Source organism: Scyliorhinus canicula, chromosome 14, assembly GCF_902713615.1.
Source record: "Scyliorhinus canicula chromosome 14, sScyCan1.1, whole genome shotgun sequence".
In the NCBI taxonomy this organism is placed as follows: domain Eukaryota; kingdom Metazoa; phylum Chordata; class Chondrichthyes; order Carcharhiniformes; family Scyliorhinidae; genus Scyliorhinus; species Scyliorhinus canicula.
The window spans coordinates 65,204,348-65,220,252 of NC_052159.1; the positions used below are offsets into that span (position 1 = coordinate 65,204,348).

Here is a 15,905-nt window from a genome sequence, read left to right on the forward strand (position 1 = left end):
GGTTCAACCGAGCTCTAAGCCTTCGGCCCATCAGCAATTCTGCAAGGGCTATCCTCGTCATCACATGTGGTGTTGTGTGGTAGTTAAAAAGAACCGCGCCGGTTGCATGTCCATGAAGCTCATGGTTTGCTTTTATATGCCCCTTCTGAAAGTCTCAGCCGCCCTCTCAGCCAGGCCGTTAGATGAGGGATGGTACAAGGCCATTCTGATGTTCCGGATGCCATTCCATTTTGCAAACATGGCAAACTCCTCACTCATGAAGAGCAACCCACTGTCCGTCACCAGGACCTCAGGGACCCAGTGGGTGCTGAATGAGCACCAGAGCTTTTCTACCGTGGCTCTGGGCATTGTCAAGGCCATCCTGTACACACAAGCTACTTTGAGTGAGCGTCCACGATGACAAGGAACATGGATGCATGAAAGGCCCTGTGAGGTCCGTATGTAGTCGCACCCATGGGTGTCCAACCATTCCTAGGGGTGAAGGGAGGCAGCCGGTGGGAGACTCTGATGCTCCTGGCACACCAGACAGCTGCATATGGTCCTCTCAATGTCCCCATCGATGCCAGGACACCAGACATAACTACAGTACTATAATCATAGAATTTACAGTGCAGAAGGAGGCCATTCGGCCCATTAAGTCTGCACCGGCCCTTGGAAAGAGCATCCTACTTAAGCCCATGCCTCCAACCTATCCCCATAACCCAGTAACCCCAACTAACCTTTTGGACACCAAGGGGCAATTTACCTGGCCAATCCACCTAGCCTGCGCATCTTTGAGCTGCGGGAGGAAACTGGAGCACCCAGTACCCAGTGTCTTCATCTTAGAGGCACCCAGGTGACCACTGGGTAGGTCCTTCAGTGCAAGGACTCCGAACCCTGCGGTGGGATGACTACGTGAGCTCCCCACAATATGACACTGTCCTGCATGTTGAGCTCCAAGAGCTTCTGGGAAAAGGGCTGTAGGGCTACAGGTGGGGACCCTGCATTCCATTCCCCACATGAAAAGCATGTGGCGAAGTTTCACCAGTCTCAGATCCTGCTGCGTCTATGTGACCATTTGAACAGCCACCACAGGCAAGGTACTGACTGTAAAAACTTCTATAGGTACGTAAAGAGAAAAAGATTAATAAAAGCTAATGTAGGCCCCTTGCAGTCAGAAACGGGGGAATTCATAACAGGGAACAAAGAAATGGCTGAGGAACTAAATTTGTACTTTGCTTCTGTTTTCACAAAGGAAGACATGAATAATGTAACGGAAGTTCTGAGAAGCACAAGTTTTAGTGAGGAGCTGAAGGAAATTAGTATTAGTAAAGAAATTATTTTGGGGAGATTAATGGGATTGAAGGCAGACAAATCTTCATAGCTCCAGGATCCAGGTTCAATTCCTGGCTTAAGTCACTATCTGCACGTTCTTCCCGAGTCTGCATGGGTTTCCTCCGGGTGCTCCGGTTTCCTCCCACAGTCCAAAGATGTGCAGGTTAGGTGGATTGGCCATTCTAAATTGCCCTTAGTGTCCAAAAAGGTTCGGTCGTGGAGTTACTGGGTTACAGGATAGGGTGGAGGCATGGGCTTATGGAGGGTGCTCTTTCCAAGGGCAGGTGCAGACTCGATGGGCTAAATGGCCTCCTTCTACACTGTAAATTCTCTTTTTTTTATAAATTTAGAGTACCCAATTATTTTTTCTCCAATTAAGGGGCAATTTAGTGTGGCCAATCCACCTATCCTGCACGTCTTTGGGTTGTGGGGGTGAAACCCACGCAGACACGGGGAGAATGTGCAAACTCCACACGAACAGTGACCCAGGGCCAGGATTCAAACCCGGATCCTCAGCACCGTAGGCAGCATTGTACTGTACATTCTATGATTCTATGAAAACTAATGATGAACAAAGAGACCACCAGACTCCATAATGGGCCGGTAGGTGGTCGGACAAGAATGTTTCAAAGGATAACGGATCTCGATTGAATTACCCTGCTCAAACAGGAGTATCCTGTTTATTTCTATTAAGTCTTTTTTTTAAATCTTTTTATTGGCTTTTGTCATATTTATAAATAGTTGTTACTTATATACATTACATTTTTCTTGCCGCGCTAATTTGCTTTATTCGTATTTCTATTAAGTCTTGATGGGACAATAAAACGCAGGCCAGGTGTGTATTTATCATGACTCAGTGTTAGCAGAACCTGTATAAAAGAAGGAACATTGAAGCACGTAGTCAGTGACAACTGAGTCCCCAGGAATAACCGTTGCAGAAGAAGGCGCCCTGAGCTCGAACTGAGAGAAGAAGATATCTACATCAAGTGATCAAAGCCTGACCAGCCTCCTTCACTATGGAGGACAATATCTAGAGCTCATCTGTGACTCTGACATATTCCGTTTGGAAGATTGTAATATCCAAATAAAATAGAGTCACAGCAGACAGGGTGTGTTTTCTTGCATGTGTCTGAGCCAATCGAGAAAGGTTTTCACGGTCAACAATATTCTCAAGTGTGACCATATGGAAAGAAGAAGAACAACAACCGTATCACGTTAGCTATCAAGACTAAACGTCCTCAAATGACCCGCCTTCTTGAGGAGGCTCAGCCAAAGGAGCAAGCAGAAGGAAAGGCTGACAGTGACCCACATCTCCAGCGTGATGGATCTGCCATTGATAATCAGAACTTGGATGTACTACCAAAACTCCTCAATTGTCCATATGAATGGCTCATGAATGGCTTCACCTATACCTCAGCCATACCTAATATGCCACCATCTTCAATGCTTCCGCCCTGATGCTTGACTCCAATGAAGAGGTTAAGGAAATTCTGTCCTTAATGAAATTCTTCCTGCCGTCCCAAAAGAAGATTATCCTTCTGGGGTACTTTAATGCCAGAGTTGGTCATGACTCCAATGTCAAGAAAGGAACCATTGGGAAAAACAGGGTGGGAAAGTCAATGCAACGTGTGTCCTTCTTGGAAGGATAAGTTGGTCTTATAAAATTTTAAATAAACCTGAATTTTAAAAGTTCCAAAAACTGGGCTATTTCATCCAGCTCTGGGCGCCACACTTTAGGAAAGGTGTGAAGGCATTAGATAGAGTGCAGAAAAGTTTCATGAGAATGGTTGCAGGAATGAGGAACTTCAGTTACGCAGGCAGATCAAAGAAGTTTAGACTGCTCTCCATAAGAAAAGGTCGAGAGGAGACTTGATAAGAGAGTGTTCAAAACCATGAGGGGTCTGGACAGAGTAGACGGGGTTGGGGGGGTTCTGTTTCCTCCGGTGAAGGGATCGAGAATGAGAAGACACAGGAAAGTGAAGCAATAGCAACATGAGGGTTTCCCTGCCTCTGAGCAAGAAACTCTGTGTTCGAGTCCCACCTCAGGCCTTGATGGCCAAGGAGGTGTGTTCATAACACAGTCAAACATGTTGAGTGTCAAAATCCTTCCAACACGCTTGTGGTGTTCTTTGTGTTGCTTATTTAGGATGGTTTGCGTGCTGTTCCACAAAGACCACTTATGATTTTACAAACGCTATGATTTTATTTACACTACTACACTGGGTTTTGACACTTCGTCCTTTTAGAATACAGAATTGATCAATGACATCTAACTATACTCATCAACTGCTAATCTCACTAACTGGTATAAACTATAAACCTAACCTTCTCACACTAACTGCTCTTATGACCTTCACGAGCTGTCTTATGCATACGGGCCGCACGGTAGCACAAGTGGCTAGCACTGTGGCTTCACAGCACCAGAGTCCCAGGTTCGATTGCCCCCTGGGTCACTGTCTGTGCGGTGTCTGCACATTCTCCCTGTGTCTGCGTGGGTTTCTTCCGGGTGCTCCATTTCCTTCCACAGTCCAAAGATGTGCAGGTTAGGTGGATTGGCCATGCTAAATTGCCCTTAGTGTCAAAAAAGGGTAGGAGGGGTTATTGGGTTATGTATATAGGGTGGAACTGAGGGCTTAAGTGGGTTGGTGCGGACTTGATGGGCCGAATGGCCTCCTTCTGCACTGTATGTTCTATGCTCTATGCTCTTCTGTTGACAAAACATGATCAGCATGGCATCATTGCAACAAACACCCTCTTCTACCAGAAGAACAAATACAAAACCACATGGTGGCATCCTACATTAAAACCCTGGTACCTCCTGGATTATGTCATTGTTCAAGTCAAAGTGATGTCTGTATCTCTTAATATATGTGGGGGGACTAATGCCTGCTGGACAAATCACCAACTTGTACAATCGGTGATGAACATTCACCTACCACCAAGACATCGCTAAATCAAAAATTCCACGAGGAAGAAGATCGATGTCTCAGCCATAAACCAGCCTGAATGAAAAGAGGGATTTGCAGTGCAGCTCACAGCTAATCTGGAAAATCTCCACACATCCAACTTAATTCCAGAACATGGAGATAAAATAAAGTCAGTAACACTAGAATCCTATTTCCAGACTATTGAGTTCAAGCAGAGGTTCACCATTAGACATTCGAATGACGGGTTCTCCGTGAGGCGGAAGCTGTTCATCGACTTTTTCAAGAACTACAAGACCGTCAAGGTGGAGGGGGGGGGGGGGGGGGGATAAAAATTTTTTTGGCTGTTAAAGGGTGGGGGTTACATTATTTTGTTTCACTAGGAAATAAAAATGTTCACTCTCTTTTTTTGTTGAGGGCGTTGGCATCATATTTGTATATATAGGGGTCTCTTGTTGTATTATATTATAGGGTTAAATGTATTGTTCATATGTTATGCGGTGTTTGTTGTTTAATGTTATGGACTATTCCTGTTTTTGTATTCTCTATATGCTTTGGATATGCCTTCAATAAATTATCTTTCAAAAAAAAAGTCATGCTTCCAACACCAGCCGTATGGGTGCCTGTGCAATTGGTCAGCCTGCTGTTGGCTTTAAAAGCTTTCCAGCATTATTGCTCCTTATCTACCCTTTCGAATCCCCTTATTCTAAACATCTCAATGAGGCCGTTTGTTGGTAGCCCACTATTATTCTGCCCATTTTTCATGGGAAGTGGTCAAGGCTGTTAATCAGGAAATATGTTAAGATGGACATCTTCTGTTTGGATGTGAAATGTATTGTATGTGCTAAAGGATTTCCAAAACAAACTTTGTTTTGCCTGAAGCAGAATGCTGCAAACCTTTGTTGGAATTGGCTACAACTAAGGAACGTGAAATGGTTTTGAAGTTTATGATGTTGCTTCATTAAAAACCTCGAAAATCTCCTCAATCTATTGCACTAAAAAAGTAAAAATTCTTTGTGTGTGAGCTTTGACATCTTTGCCCAGTGGACTACTGGTACACAATTCTTTTGTGTATGAGCTTTGACATCTTTGCCCAGTGGACTACTGGTAGACCTCAAATACAAAATTAGGATGCTAGGATTCTCTGGTCAGCAAATCCCTGTGTGTTGTAATTTTGCATTACACATAAATATTGCCATCAGTGAAAGTGTTCATTCCCCACCGCCCCAGTTGACAATTTTTACCCAGTTTAGGTGCTGCACAACAAATCTCATTTGTGGTATAAACTAGTATTTCCCATACATTCAAAAGTATTACATTTCTGCTGTTATTTATTCACCCTCTCCAAACATGGAACAATTTGATTTGAGACTTTCAATGAGTCCAGGGAAGACCAGAAAAGATTGAATGAAGAACATTAAAAGTTAAGGAAGGTGGGGGTGGACAGAGGGGCATTTACCCCAGTCATGGGACAAGCACGCACACATCCTTCAGTAGTCTGAGTTTGTCCATTCTACTTGGACAGCATGAAGATTGTATGGAATGAAGAGATAGAGAGGTGTAATTTATTCTATTCTGCTTAAATCAAATCTTAATATGGTTAGACGGCGCTACCTACAATCAGCAACAGGTCTATGACCTAGTTTACAACATCCATGAAGAGAAAGTAGAGAAAAACGGGAAATGTAAGCTCTAAACTCTTTAAATGTGATTTTATTCCAATGATTGAATTTCAAACCTGAAGTGTCCAGTTCTCCACCAAATTTGGTGCCACTTTGACAGTGATCGGAGTGTCTTACAATAGATCCTAGACCTGCTTCAAGTTGAGTCAGTAAATTCTGCAGTTTAGGATCAAAACTTTTACTCCATTTCTCATCCTAAAATTAAAATCAGAAAATATATTAATCATAGAATCCTACTGTTGCACTCTGCTAGCTCTTTGAAAGAGCTATGTCCATCTGCAAATATTTTCATTTCAAGCGTATATTCAACTGAACATTTATAAAGACCAAACAGGTTTATATCTTTGATCATATCAGGTAGTCAACAAAATTTTTGACGAGAGTAATTCAAGTTGTAGATATTGATTGCCTATTAAAAGTTTGGAACAATAGGCAGCAAGTCAGAGCCCACAGAAGGTGGATTTTTCCTGACATCTTGCATTATGAGGAGATGATAATTATTAGGCCAGAAAATAGGGCCATTTGGTTCATGCCAATTCCCTATAGAACAATGCAGTCACAAGATCATAGTAAAATATCATAAAAAACAAAAAATAGGAATAGGTCATTTGGCCATTGAGTCCACTCCACCAGTGAATAAGATCAAGGTGCCTGCACCCAATAATCCTGGATTCCCTTGGAAATCAAAAATCTGGCTAGCTCAGCCTTGAATATATTCAGCAATCCAACCTACACTGCACTATGTGGTGGAGAATTCCAAAGATTAACGACCCTCTGGAGAGTAGAAATTCCTCATCACCATCTTAATTGTGAGACCCCTTATTTCTAAACTGTTTCTCTTACTTGTAGATTTTCCCATGAAGGAAACATCCTCTCAGTATCTACTGGATAAAAGCAAATTACTGCGGATGCCGAAATCTGAAACCAAAAAGAAAATGCAGGAAAATCTCAGCAGGTCTGGCAGCATCTGTAAGGAGAGAAAAGAGCTAATGTTTTGAGTCCGGATGACCCTTTGAGGGTCGTCTGGACTCAAAACATTAGCTCTTTTCTCTCCCTACAGGTGCTGTCAGACCTGCTGAGATTTTCCAGCATTTTCTTTTTGCTCTCAGTATCTACCCTGTCAAGCCCCCTACAAATCATGTATGTTTCAATAAGATTACCACTCATTCTTCTAAACCTTAATGGGTATATAGGCCCAAACTGGGCAACTTTTCTTCATAAGACAAGCTCTTCATCCAAAAATTTAGCCTTGTAAGCCAACTCTGAACAGCTTCCAATGCAAGTAGATCCTTCTTCAAGTAAGGAGACAAGTCTATTTCACAATACTTTAGGTGTGATCTCACTAATGCACTATACAGTTGTAGCAAGAATTTCCTACTTTTATATACCATCCCTATAAAAGTATCCAATTTCAATTTACAGCAGGGCACATACTCACAGTGATTAAATTAAAATGGCCAGTGCAAGTTCCAATAAAAATATGCATGCATACTTTATGTTGGCACAACAGGGTGGGTCCCATGTGAATAATTAATAATGCACAGTTCACACACAAATGTTAACAAGCACTGAAAGGTTAAATTATGTACTGCAATTTCCATATACTAGCTATCCTATTTGCTACTTTATTTGCACAAATGTAACATGGAAAATTACAAGATTCAGGAAGACTAATAATATCTAGTTCAAATTTAAACTATTATTTGCTGGTTACATAGAACAGTACAGCACACAGAACAGGCCCTTCGGCCCTCGATGTTGTGCCGAGCTTTGTCCGAAATCAAGATCAAGCTATCCCACTCCCTGTCATTCTGGTGTGCTCCATGCGCCTATCCAATAACCGCTTGAAAGTTCCTAAAGTGTCCGACTCCACTATCACAGCAGGCAGTCCATTCCACATCCTAACCACTCTCTGAGTAAAGAACCTACCTCGGACATCCCTCCTATATCTCCCACCCCTACCTTATAGTTATACCCCTTGTAACAGCTACATCCACCCAAGGAAATAGTCTCTGAAAGTCCACTCTATCTATCCCCCTCATCATCTTATAACCCTCTATTAAGTCACCTCTCATCTTCCTCCGCTCCAAAGAGAAAAGCCCTAGCTCCCTCAACCTTTCCTCATACATCCTACCCTCCAATCCAGGCAGCATCCTGGTAAATCTCCTTTTCACCCTTTCCAATGTTTCCACATCCTTCCTATAGTGAGGTGACCAGAGCTGCACACAATACTCCAAATGTGGTCTCACCAGGGTCCTGTACAGTTGCAGCATACCCCACGGCTCTTAAACTCAAGCTCCCTGTTAATAAACGCTAACACACTATAGGCCTTCTTCACAGCTCTATCCACATGAGTGGCAACTTTCAGAGATCTGTAAACATGAACCCCAAGATCTCTGTTCCTCCACATTCATCCGAACCCTGCCGTTGACCCTGTAATCCGCATTCAAATTTGTCCTACCAAAATGAATTACCTCGCACTTATCAGGGTTAACTCCATCTGCCATTTTTCAGCCCAGCTCTGCATCCTGTCAATGTCTCTTTGCAGCCTACAACAGCCCTCCACCTCATCCACTACTCCACCAATCTTGGTGTCATCAGCAAATTTACTGACCCACCCTTCAGCCCCCTCCTCCAAGTCATTTATAAAAAAACAGAAATAGCAGAGGACCCAGCACTGATCCCTGTGGTACACCCCTGGTAACTGGTCTCCACTCTGAAATTTTTACATCCACCACCACCCTCTGTCCTCTATGTAATAGCCAGTTACTTATCCAATTGGTCAAATTTCCCTCTATCCCACACCTCCTTACTTTCTTCATGAGCCGACCATGGGGAACCTTATCAAACGCCTTACTAAAATCCATGTATACGACATCAACTGTTCTACCTTCATCTACACACTTAGTGACCTCCTCATGAAGTCAATCAAATTTGTGAGGCAAGACTTACCCTTCACAAACCCGTGTTGACTATCCCGGATTAAACTGCATCTTTCCAAATGGTCATTAATCCTATCCCTCAGGACCCTTTCCATTAACTTACCAAGCACAGAAGTAAGACTAACCGACCTATAATTACGAGGGTCATTCCTGTTCCCTTTCTTGAACAGAGGAACGACATTCGCCACTCTCCAGTCCTCAAGCACTATCCCTGTGGACAGTGAAGTTCTCTCTAAACATACTTACCCATTATCAAAACATTAACTGATACAAATGCATTTTGTTTCCTACAAATTATATACTCATGGCAAAGGAACTGTACAGTACAAATTAACAGGCATGGATACAAATAAAGCTAAAAAAAAAGCATAGTTCATTTATTTCACCTTTTGAAATTAGTCAACAGGCATTAGATTATAAAAGTGGCTGTTTAATACGAGGTTTGAATACCCAACTTTAAAAGTACTGGCGCAAATATTTGACGTATTGCTTGGTAAAGAGCAAATATAGGTGAATCCAGCATGGATGACACAAGTATATTGCTGTGTAAATTATCCTCAGTAATGACATCTGGACGCATTTTAAAGAAGACCAGTATTTTGTCCTCTTTGTCACCTGGTTCAACCTACAATTGAAAAAAGTTACATTCCAGAATCACTAAATGCCATATTAAACTTCTAAACAGATACCAGAATTACAAAATACTGATCTTAAAATTATGACTCCTATATCTTCTTTCCATTTCCAGATGTATAACATGTACAACTCAGAATGTTTTCACTACAGCTCTAATGTTGACAAGTATTCCAGACAAGGTAGCTGAATTTTCCTGACCCATTGGTGATGGACTGGGAGGAGCATGGGTTGGCAATATGCTGTTGGGAGACGTATATAGCTTATTGCCTGTGGTGGGGAAATTGGCACCTCATCACACATTAGGCAGTCAATTGCACCATTTAAGTGGTCTCTTAAGGGCACTTCCCATTCTCACAACAAGCAAATGCTGGCAGCCACTTAGTAGGTTCCCAAGGGAAGGAGGCCCTACTTTATGAGCACTACATGGCCCATGAAAAGACTCCTCAGCAGCAATTGTCACTCGTGCAGCAACACCATTTCACTACCGCTAACCCCCAGGCTGCCCACCAACTCCTGGCTTCCTCAAAAGGCTTTACCTGGAGCTGCTAGCCCTGTGATAAGCCAGCAGCACTTGGCGGTGAGCTGCAGTCCTCACCTGGATGGTGACCTGGGTGACAGCCTCTTAATAGCTGCCAGCACAATACACAACCAGGGCTCCCACCACCCTCCAGGGTGTGGTCACTTCCCACTTCTGGCCTGGTGCCCCAGATTCAAGGTGACACACAAAATTCAGCAAATGTTCAATTATCTGTTTGGGGTTTTACTGAATTTGCAAACTAACCTGTGTCTTCTTTTACATACTGGTACTGTTAAAAAGTGTGAATACCACCAATCAAAACTGGGTGCCTCAAATACCATTTCTTTGCAGCAGCTCTTCCTGCTGAACTATCATTTCAAATATGAAAAACTGCTGGGTTTTTTTTTTGATTCATTCATGACATGTGGGGCCTTGCAGCAAGGCCAACATTATTGCCCATCCCTCATTACCCTTGAGATGGTGCTGGTGAGTTACCTTATTGACCCATTGCAGTCTTTCCAGTGTAATACACCCACAGTGACCACGAGACTATAAGACGTAGGAGCAGGTAGGCTTTGGCTCATTGAGTCTGCTCCACCATTCAATGAGATCATGACTGATCTGATATGATTATCCTCAGCTCCATTTTCTGCTTTATCTCCATACCCCTCGATTCCCTTACTTATTAAAAATCTGTCACCTCAGCGTTGAACATATGAACAACCCAGCCTCCATAGCCCTCTGCAGCAAAGAATTCCCCGCTTACTACCCTCTGAGAGAAAAATTCCTGGGGCTGGATTACTCATTATTGGGACTATGTCCCCACCTGGCGTCAAGTATACACCAGAAAAACTGGCATCAAAGGGACACAAATTTTCCTGCCGGAGGAATTCGGGGCTAGCAGGGATCACGGTAGTTGATCTTGCACCTTTTCCTGCAGATACGGGGTCACCCGCACCTCCAGGTTCGTAGGGCACGCAGAGCACTCTGGCGGCCTCCATCGGCCGTGCCATGCTCCATGGCGGACTCGGACCGTGGTGCTGGACCCAAGAAAGAGACTCCCTGATCGGCCGCGCGCCCGATCCTCAACCCCCGCACGAACAGTCCCCGGCCGCCGATCGGCCCGCCTCCGACCAGGGCGGCCGTGGACTGAGTCCTCAACCACCGCACGAGTACCCCGACCGGCCGGAGCACATTAGTTCCACGCCTTTGGGACTTCGGACGGTCCGGGGCAGAGAATGGCTGAGCGGGCCTCTGGCAATGGCCCCAGGTAGATCCCAGGTGGCGCGGCATACTCCCAGAGTCTGCCGCTTTTCAGGCCCGCAGAATCGGGAAACCAGTGCCGGTCCTGATTTCGTTGTGAACATTGATGCTCCGCCCCCCGCGCGGGTCGCGATTTTGGCACGAGGGTACGGAGAATCCATCCCGACATCTCTGTCTTAAATAGGTGTCCCCTTACTCTGAGATTATGCCCTCTGGTCCTAGACTCTCCCACAAAGGGAAACAACCTCTCAGCATCTACCCTGTCAAGTCCCTGAGTATCCTATCTGTCTCAATATGGTCGCCTGTCATTCTTCTAAACTCCAATGGCTACAGGCTTAACCGATCTAACCTCATCTCATAAGAAAATCTCTCCTCACCAGGAATCAACCGAGTGAACTGTCTCTGGACTGCCTCCAATGCAGTATAACTTTCCTTAGATAAGGGGACCAAAACCATTCACAGTATGCCAACTGTGTTCTAACTCATGCCGTGTATAGTTTTAGGAAGACTCCCTATTTGTATACTTCGTGGTCTTTGAAATAAAAGTCCCACATTCCATTTGCCTTCCTATTACCTTCTGAACGTGCAGATCCCTCTTGTGCTGCAGCCTTTCTGCAAATTTTTGCCATTTTAAATATTCAGCTTCTTTGTTCTTCATACCAAGGTGCATAACTTCATACTTTCCTACATTTATATTCCATCTGCCAAGTTTTTGCCGACTCAGTTATCCTGTCTATATCCTCCATAGACTCTTTGGGCGCAATATAACATGAAAGTTTCTTCGTGAGTAGCAAGTGGGAATTGCCAAGTGCTTCCCAACTGCTGACCCGGCGAGACCACTGCTGTGTTTAAAGCAATTGGAACCGGTAATGATGCCACACGGGCTTCGTGTTAGAATAACTGTCCTGCCAGCTGATTTCACCTGGACTGTGCACAGCAGCTCCCTGCTAACGTGTGAGAGCAGCAAATAAACCATCCCGCAGAGCAAACCCCAGATAGCACGCAGCTATGCCACTACGCAGACCGACTCCATGATTCAGAGAGATGGCGACTTGGCCAGACTGTTTGGACATGGTGGTGTTCAGACGGAGATACCGTGTTCATTATGCCTTTCAGATGGTGGGCAGTTTTGTGGGATCTGAAGGCGATATGCCTCGTCACAGAATTTCCAGCCTCTGACCTGTTCTGATAGGCACAGCATTAGGTGAGTTAAGTTTCTGATCAATAGTCACCTCTGGGATTTTGATGATGTGGAATTCAGCAATGGCAATGCCATTGAATGTCAAGGGCAGATAGTTAGAAAGATGCATAGAAAAATAGAAGCAAGAGTAGGCCATTCAGCCCTTCAAGCCTGCTCTGTCATTCATTATGAATCATGTTGATCATCAAATTCAATACCCTGATCCCACCTTCCTCCCATATCCCTTTAGTCCCAAGAGGTATATCTAATTCCTTATTGAAATTAACACACCGTTTTGGCCTCAACTACTCCCTGTCCTAGTGAATTCCAGAGTCACCACTCTCTGGGTGAAGAAATGTCTCTTTGCCTCAATTCTAAAAGGTTTGCCCCTAATCCTCAAACTGTAACGCCTCGTTCTGGATTCCCCCACCATCGGGAACATCCTTTCTGAATCTACCCTGTCCAATCCTGTTAGAAATTTTAAAAGTCCGCATGCTTTGCGTGGGTTTTGCCCCCACAACCCAAAGATGTGCAAGGTAGGTGAATTGAACATGCTAAGTTGCCCCTTAATTGGAAAAAATGAATTGGTTACTCTAAATTTATATTTAAAAAAAGAATTTTAAAAGTTTCTATGAGATCCCCTCATAATCCAAACCAACTTACTCTCTCCTCATTTGACAGTCCCGCCATCCCAGGAAATAGCCTGGTAAACCTTTGCTGCAGTTCCTCCACAGCAAGAGCATCCTTGCTCATTTATCATAGCCAATCCACCTAACCTGCACGTCTTTGGACTGTGGGAGGAAACCGGAGCACCCGGAGGAAACCCACGTAGACACGGGGAGAATATGCAGGCTCCGCACAGAAAGTGACCGAGCGGGAAATCGAACCCGAGACCCTGGCGATGTGTAGCCACAGTGCTATCCATGTGTGCTACCGTGCTGCCCTTAAGTTGCTACCCAACTTTGTATCATCTGCAAATCTGGAGATAATATTTTGTTCCCACATCCAAATCATTAATATATAATGTGAGCAGTTGGGATCCAAGCACAGATCATTGTGGTACCCCACTAATCACCGACTGCCAATCGGAAAAAGGCACATTTATTCCAACTCTTTGCTTCCTACCGGCTAACCAGCTCACTATCTGTCTTAAGGCACTACCCGCAATCCCATGCGCTTTAACTTTACATGGTAATTTGCTATGTGAGACCTGGTCGAAAGCCTTCGAAAAGCCGAAATAAACCACATCCACTGGTTCTCCCTGGTCAACTCTACTAGTTACATCTTCAAGGAATTCCAGTAGATTTGTCAAGCATGACTTCCCTTCATAAATCTATGCTACTTTGTCTGATTATACCACTGCTTTCCAAATGCTGTGCTATTAACTTCTTGATAATGGACTCTAGCTACTTCCCTACTATCAACGTTAGGCTCACTCATCTATAGTTCCTGGATCTCTCTCTAACTCCCTTTTTGAATATCGGGCTTATAGTAACTATCCTCCAATCTGTAGGAACCATTCTAGAATCCAAAGAATTTTGGAAAATTATTACCAATAGATCTACTATTTCTAAGGCCACTTCCTTAAGGACTCTGGGATGAAGATTATAGGCCTTGGCGATTTATCCGCCTTCAATTAATTACCCCAAAACTATTTCTCTACTAATATCTGCGATAGTTTCCTACAATAGTATGTAATGGAATCTACGAGGGAACTAGAGATCCTAGATCTGGTCCTGTGTAATGAGACAGGATTGATTAATGATCTCGTAGTTAGGGATCCTCTCGGAAGGAGCAATCAGAATATGGTGAAATTTAAAATACAGATGGAGGGTGAGAATGTAAAATCAAACTAAACAAAAGAGATTACAATGAGATGAGAGAAGAGCTGGCTAAGCTAGACTGGGTGACAGTTGAGGAACAGTGGAGAACCTTCCAAGCAATTTTTCACGGTGCTCAGCAAAAGTTTATACTAACAAAAAGGAAGGGCGGTAGAAAGAGGGAAAATCGACCGTGGATATCTAAGGAAATAAGGGAGAGTATCAAATTGAAGGAAAAAACATGCAAAGTGGCAAAGATTAGTGGGAGACTAGAGGATTGGGAAATCTTTAGGGGGCAACAGAAAGCTACTAAAAAAGCTATAAAAGAAGAGTAAGATAGATTGAGACTAAACTTGCTCATAATATAAAAACAGATAGTAAAAGATTCTACACAAATATATAAAACAAAAAAGAGTGGCTAAGGTAAATATTGGTCCTTTAGATAATGAGAAGGGAGATTTAATAATGGGAGATGAGGAAATGACTGAGGAACTGAACAGGTTTTTTGGGTCGGTCTTCACAGTGGAAGACACAAATAACATGCCAGTGACTGATGGAAATCAGGCTATGACAGGTGAGGACCTTGCGATGATTGTTATCACTAAGGAGGTAGTGATGGGCAAGCTAATGGGGCTAAAGGTGGACAAGTCTCTTGACCCTGATGGAATGCATCCCAGAGTGCTAAAAGAGATGGCTAGGGAAATTGCAAATGCACTAGTGATAATTTACCAAAATTCACTAGACTCTGGGGTGGTCCCGGCGGATTGGAAATTAGCAAACGTGACACCACTGTTTAAAAAAGGAGATAGGCAGAAAGCGGGTAATTATAGGCCAGTTAGCTTACATTCAGTAGTAGGGAAGATGCTGGAATCGAATATCAAGGAAGTAATAGCGAGGCATCTGGATGGAAATTGTCCCATTGGACAGACACAGCATGGGTTCATAAAGGGCAGGCCGTGCCTAACTAATTTAGTGTAATTTTTTGAGGATGTTACCAGTGCGGTAGACAACGGGGAGCCAATGGATGTGGTATATCTGGATTTCCAGAAAGCTTTTGACAAGGTGCCACACAAAAGGTTGCTGCATAAGATAAAGATACATGGCATTAAGGGTAAAGCAGTAGCGTGGATAGAGGATTGGTTAATTAATAGAAAGCAAAGAGTGAGGATTAATGGGTGTTTCTCCAGTTGGCAATCAGTAGCTAGCGGTGTCCCTCTGGGCTCAGTGTTGGGTCCACAATTGTTCACGGTTTACATAGATGATTTGGAGTTGGGACCAAGTGCATTGTGGCCAACTTTGCAGACGATACTAAAATGAGTGTTAAGCAAAAAGTGCAGAGGATGCTGGAAGTCTGCAGAGGGTTTTGGATAGTTTAAGTGAATGGATTAGAGTCTGGCAGATGGAATACAATGTTGACAAATGTGAGGTTATCCATTTTGGTAGGAATAACAGCAAAAGGGATTATTATTTAAATGATAAAATCTTAAAACATGCTGCTGCGCAAAGTGACCTGGGTGTCCAGTGCATGAGTTGCAAAAAATTGGTTTACAGGTGCAATAAGTGATTAAGAAGGCGAATGGAGTTTTGCCCTTCATTGCTAGATGGATGGAATTTAAGACTGGGAAGG

The 15,905-nt window shown here is 43.6% G+C and overlaps 1 protein-coding gene across 2 annotated transcripts in view; it reads right to left on the reverse strand.

The window, feature by feature from the left end:
- LOC119977114 (cytoplasmic dynein 2 heavy chain 1) overlaps nt 1-15,905 on the reverse strand; it is a 734,352-nt gene that overhangs the window by 695,601 nt on the left and 22,846 nt on the right. For both annotated transcript variants that reach the window (XM_038817726.1, XM_038817724.1), the window contains exons 2-3: nt 9,317-9,487; nt 5,977-6,115 (exon numbers count right to left, since the gene is read on the reverse strand). In XM_038817726.1, coding sequence (XP_038673654.1) covers nt 5,977-6,115; nt 9,317-9,487 — 310 coding nt within the window. The remainder of the gene's footprint in view (nt 1-5,976; nt 6,116-9,316; nt 9,488-15,905) is intronic.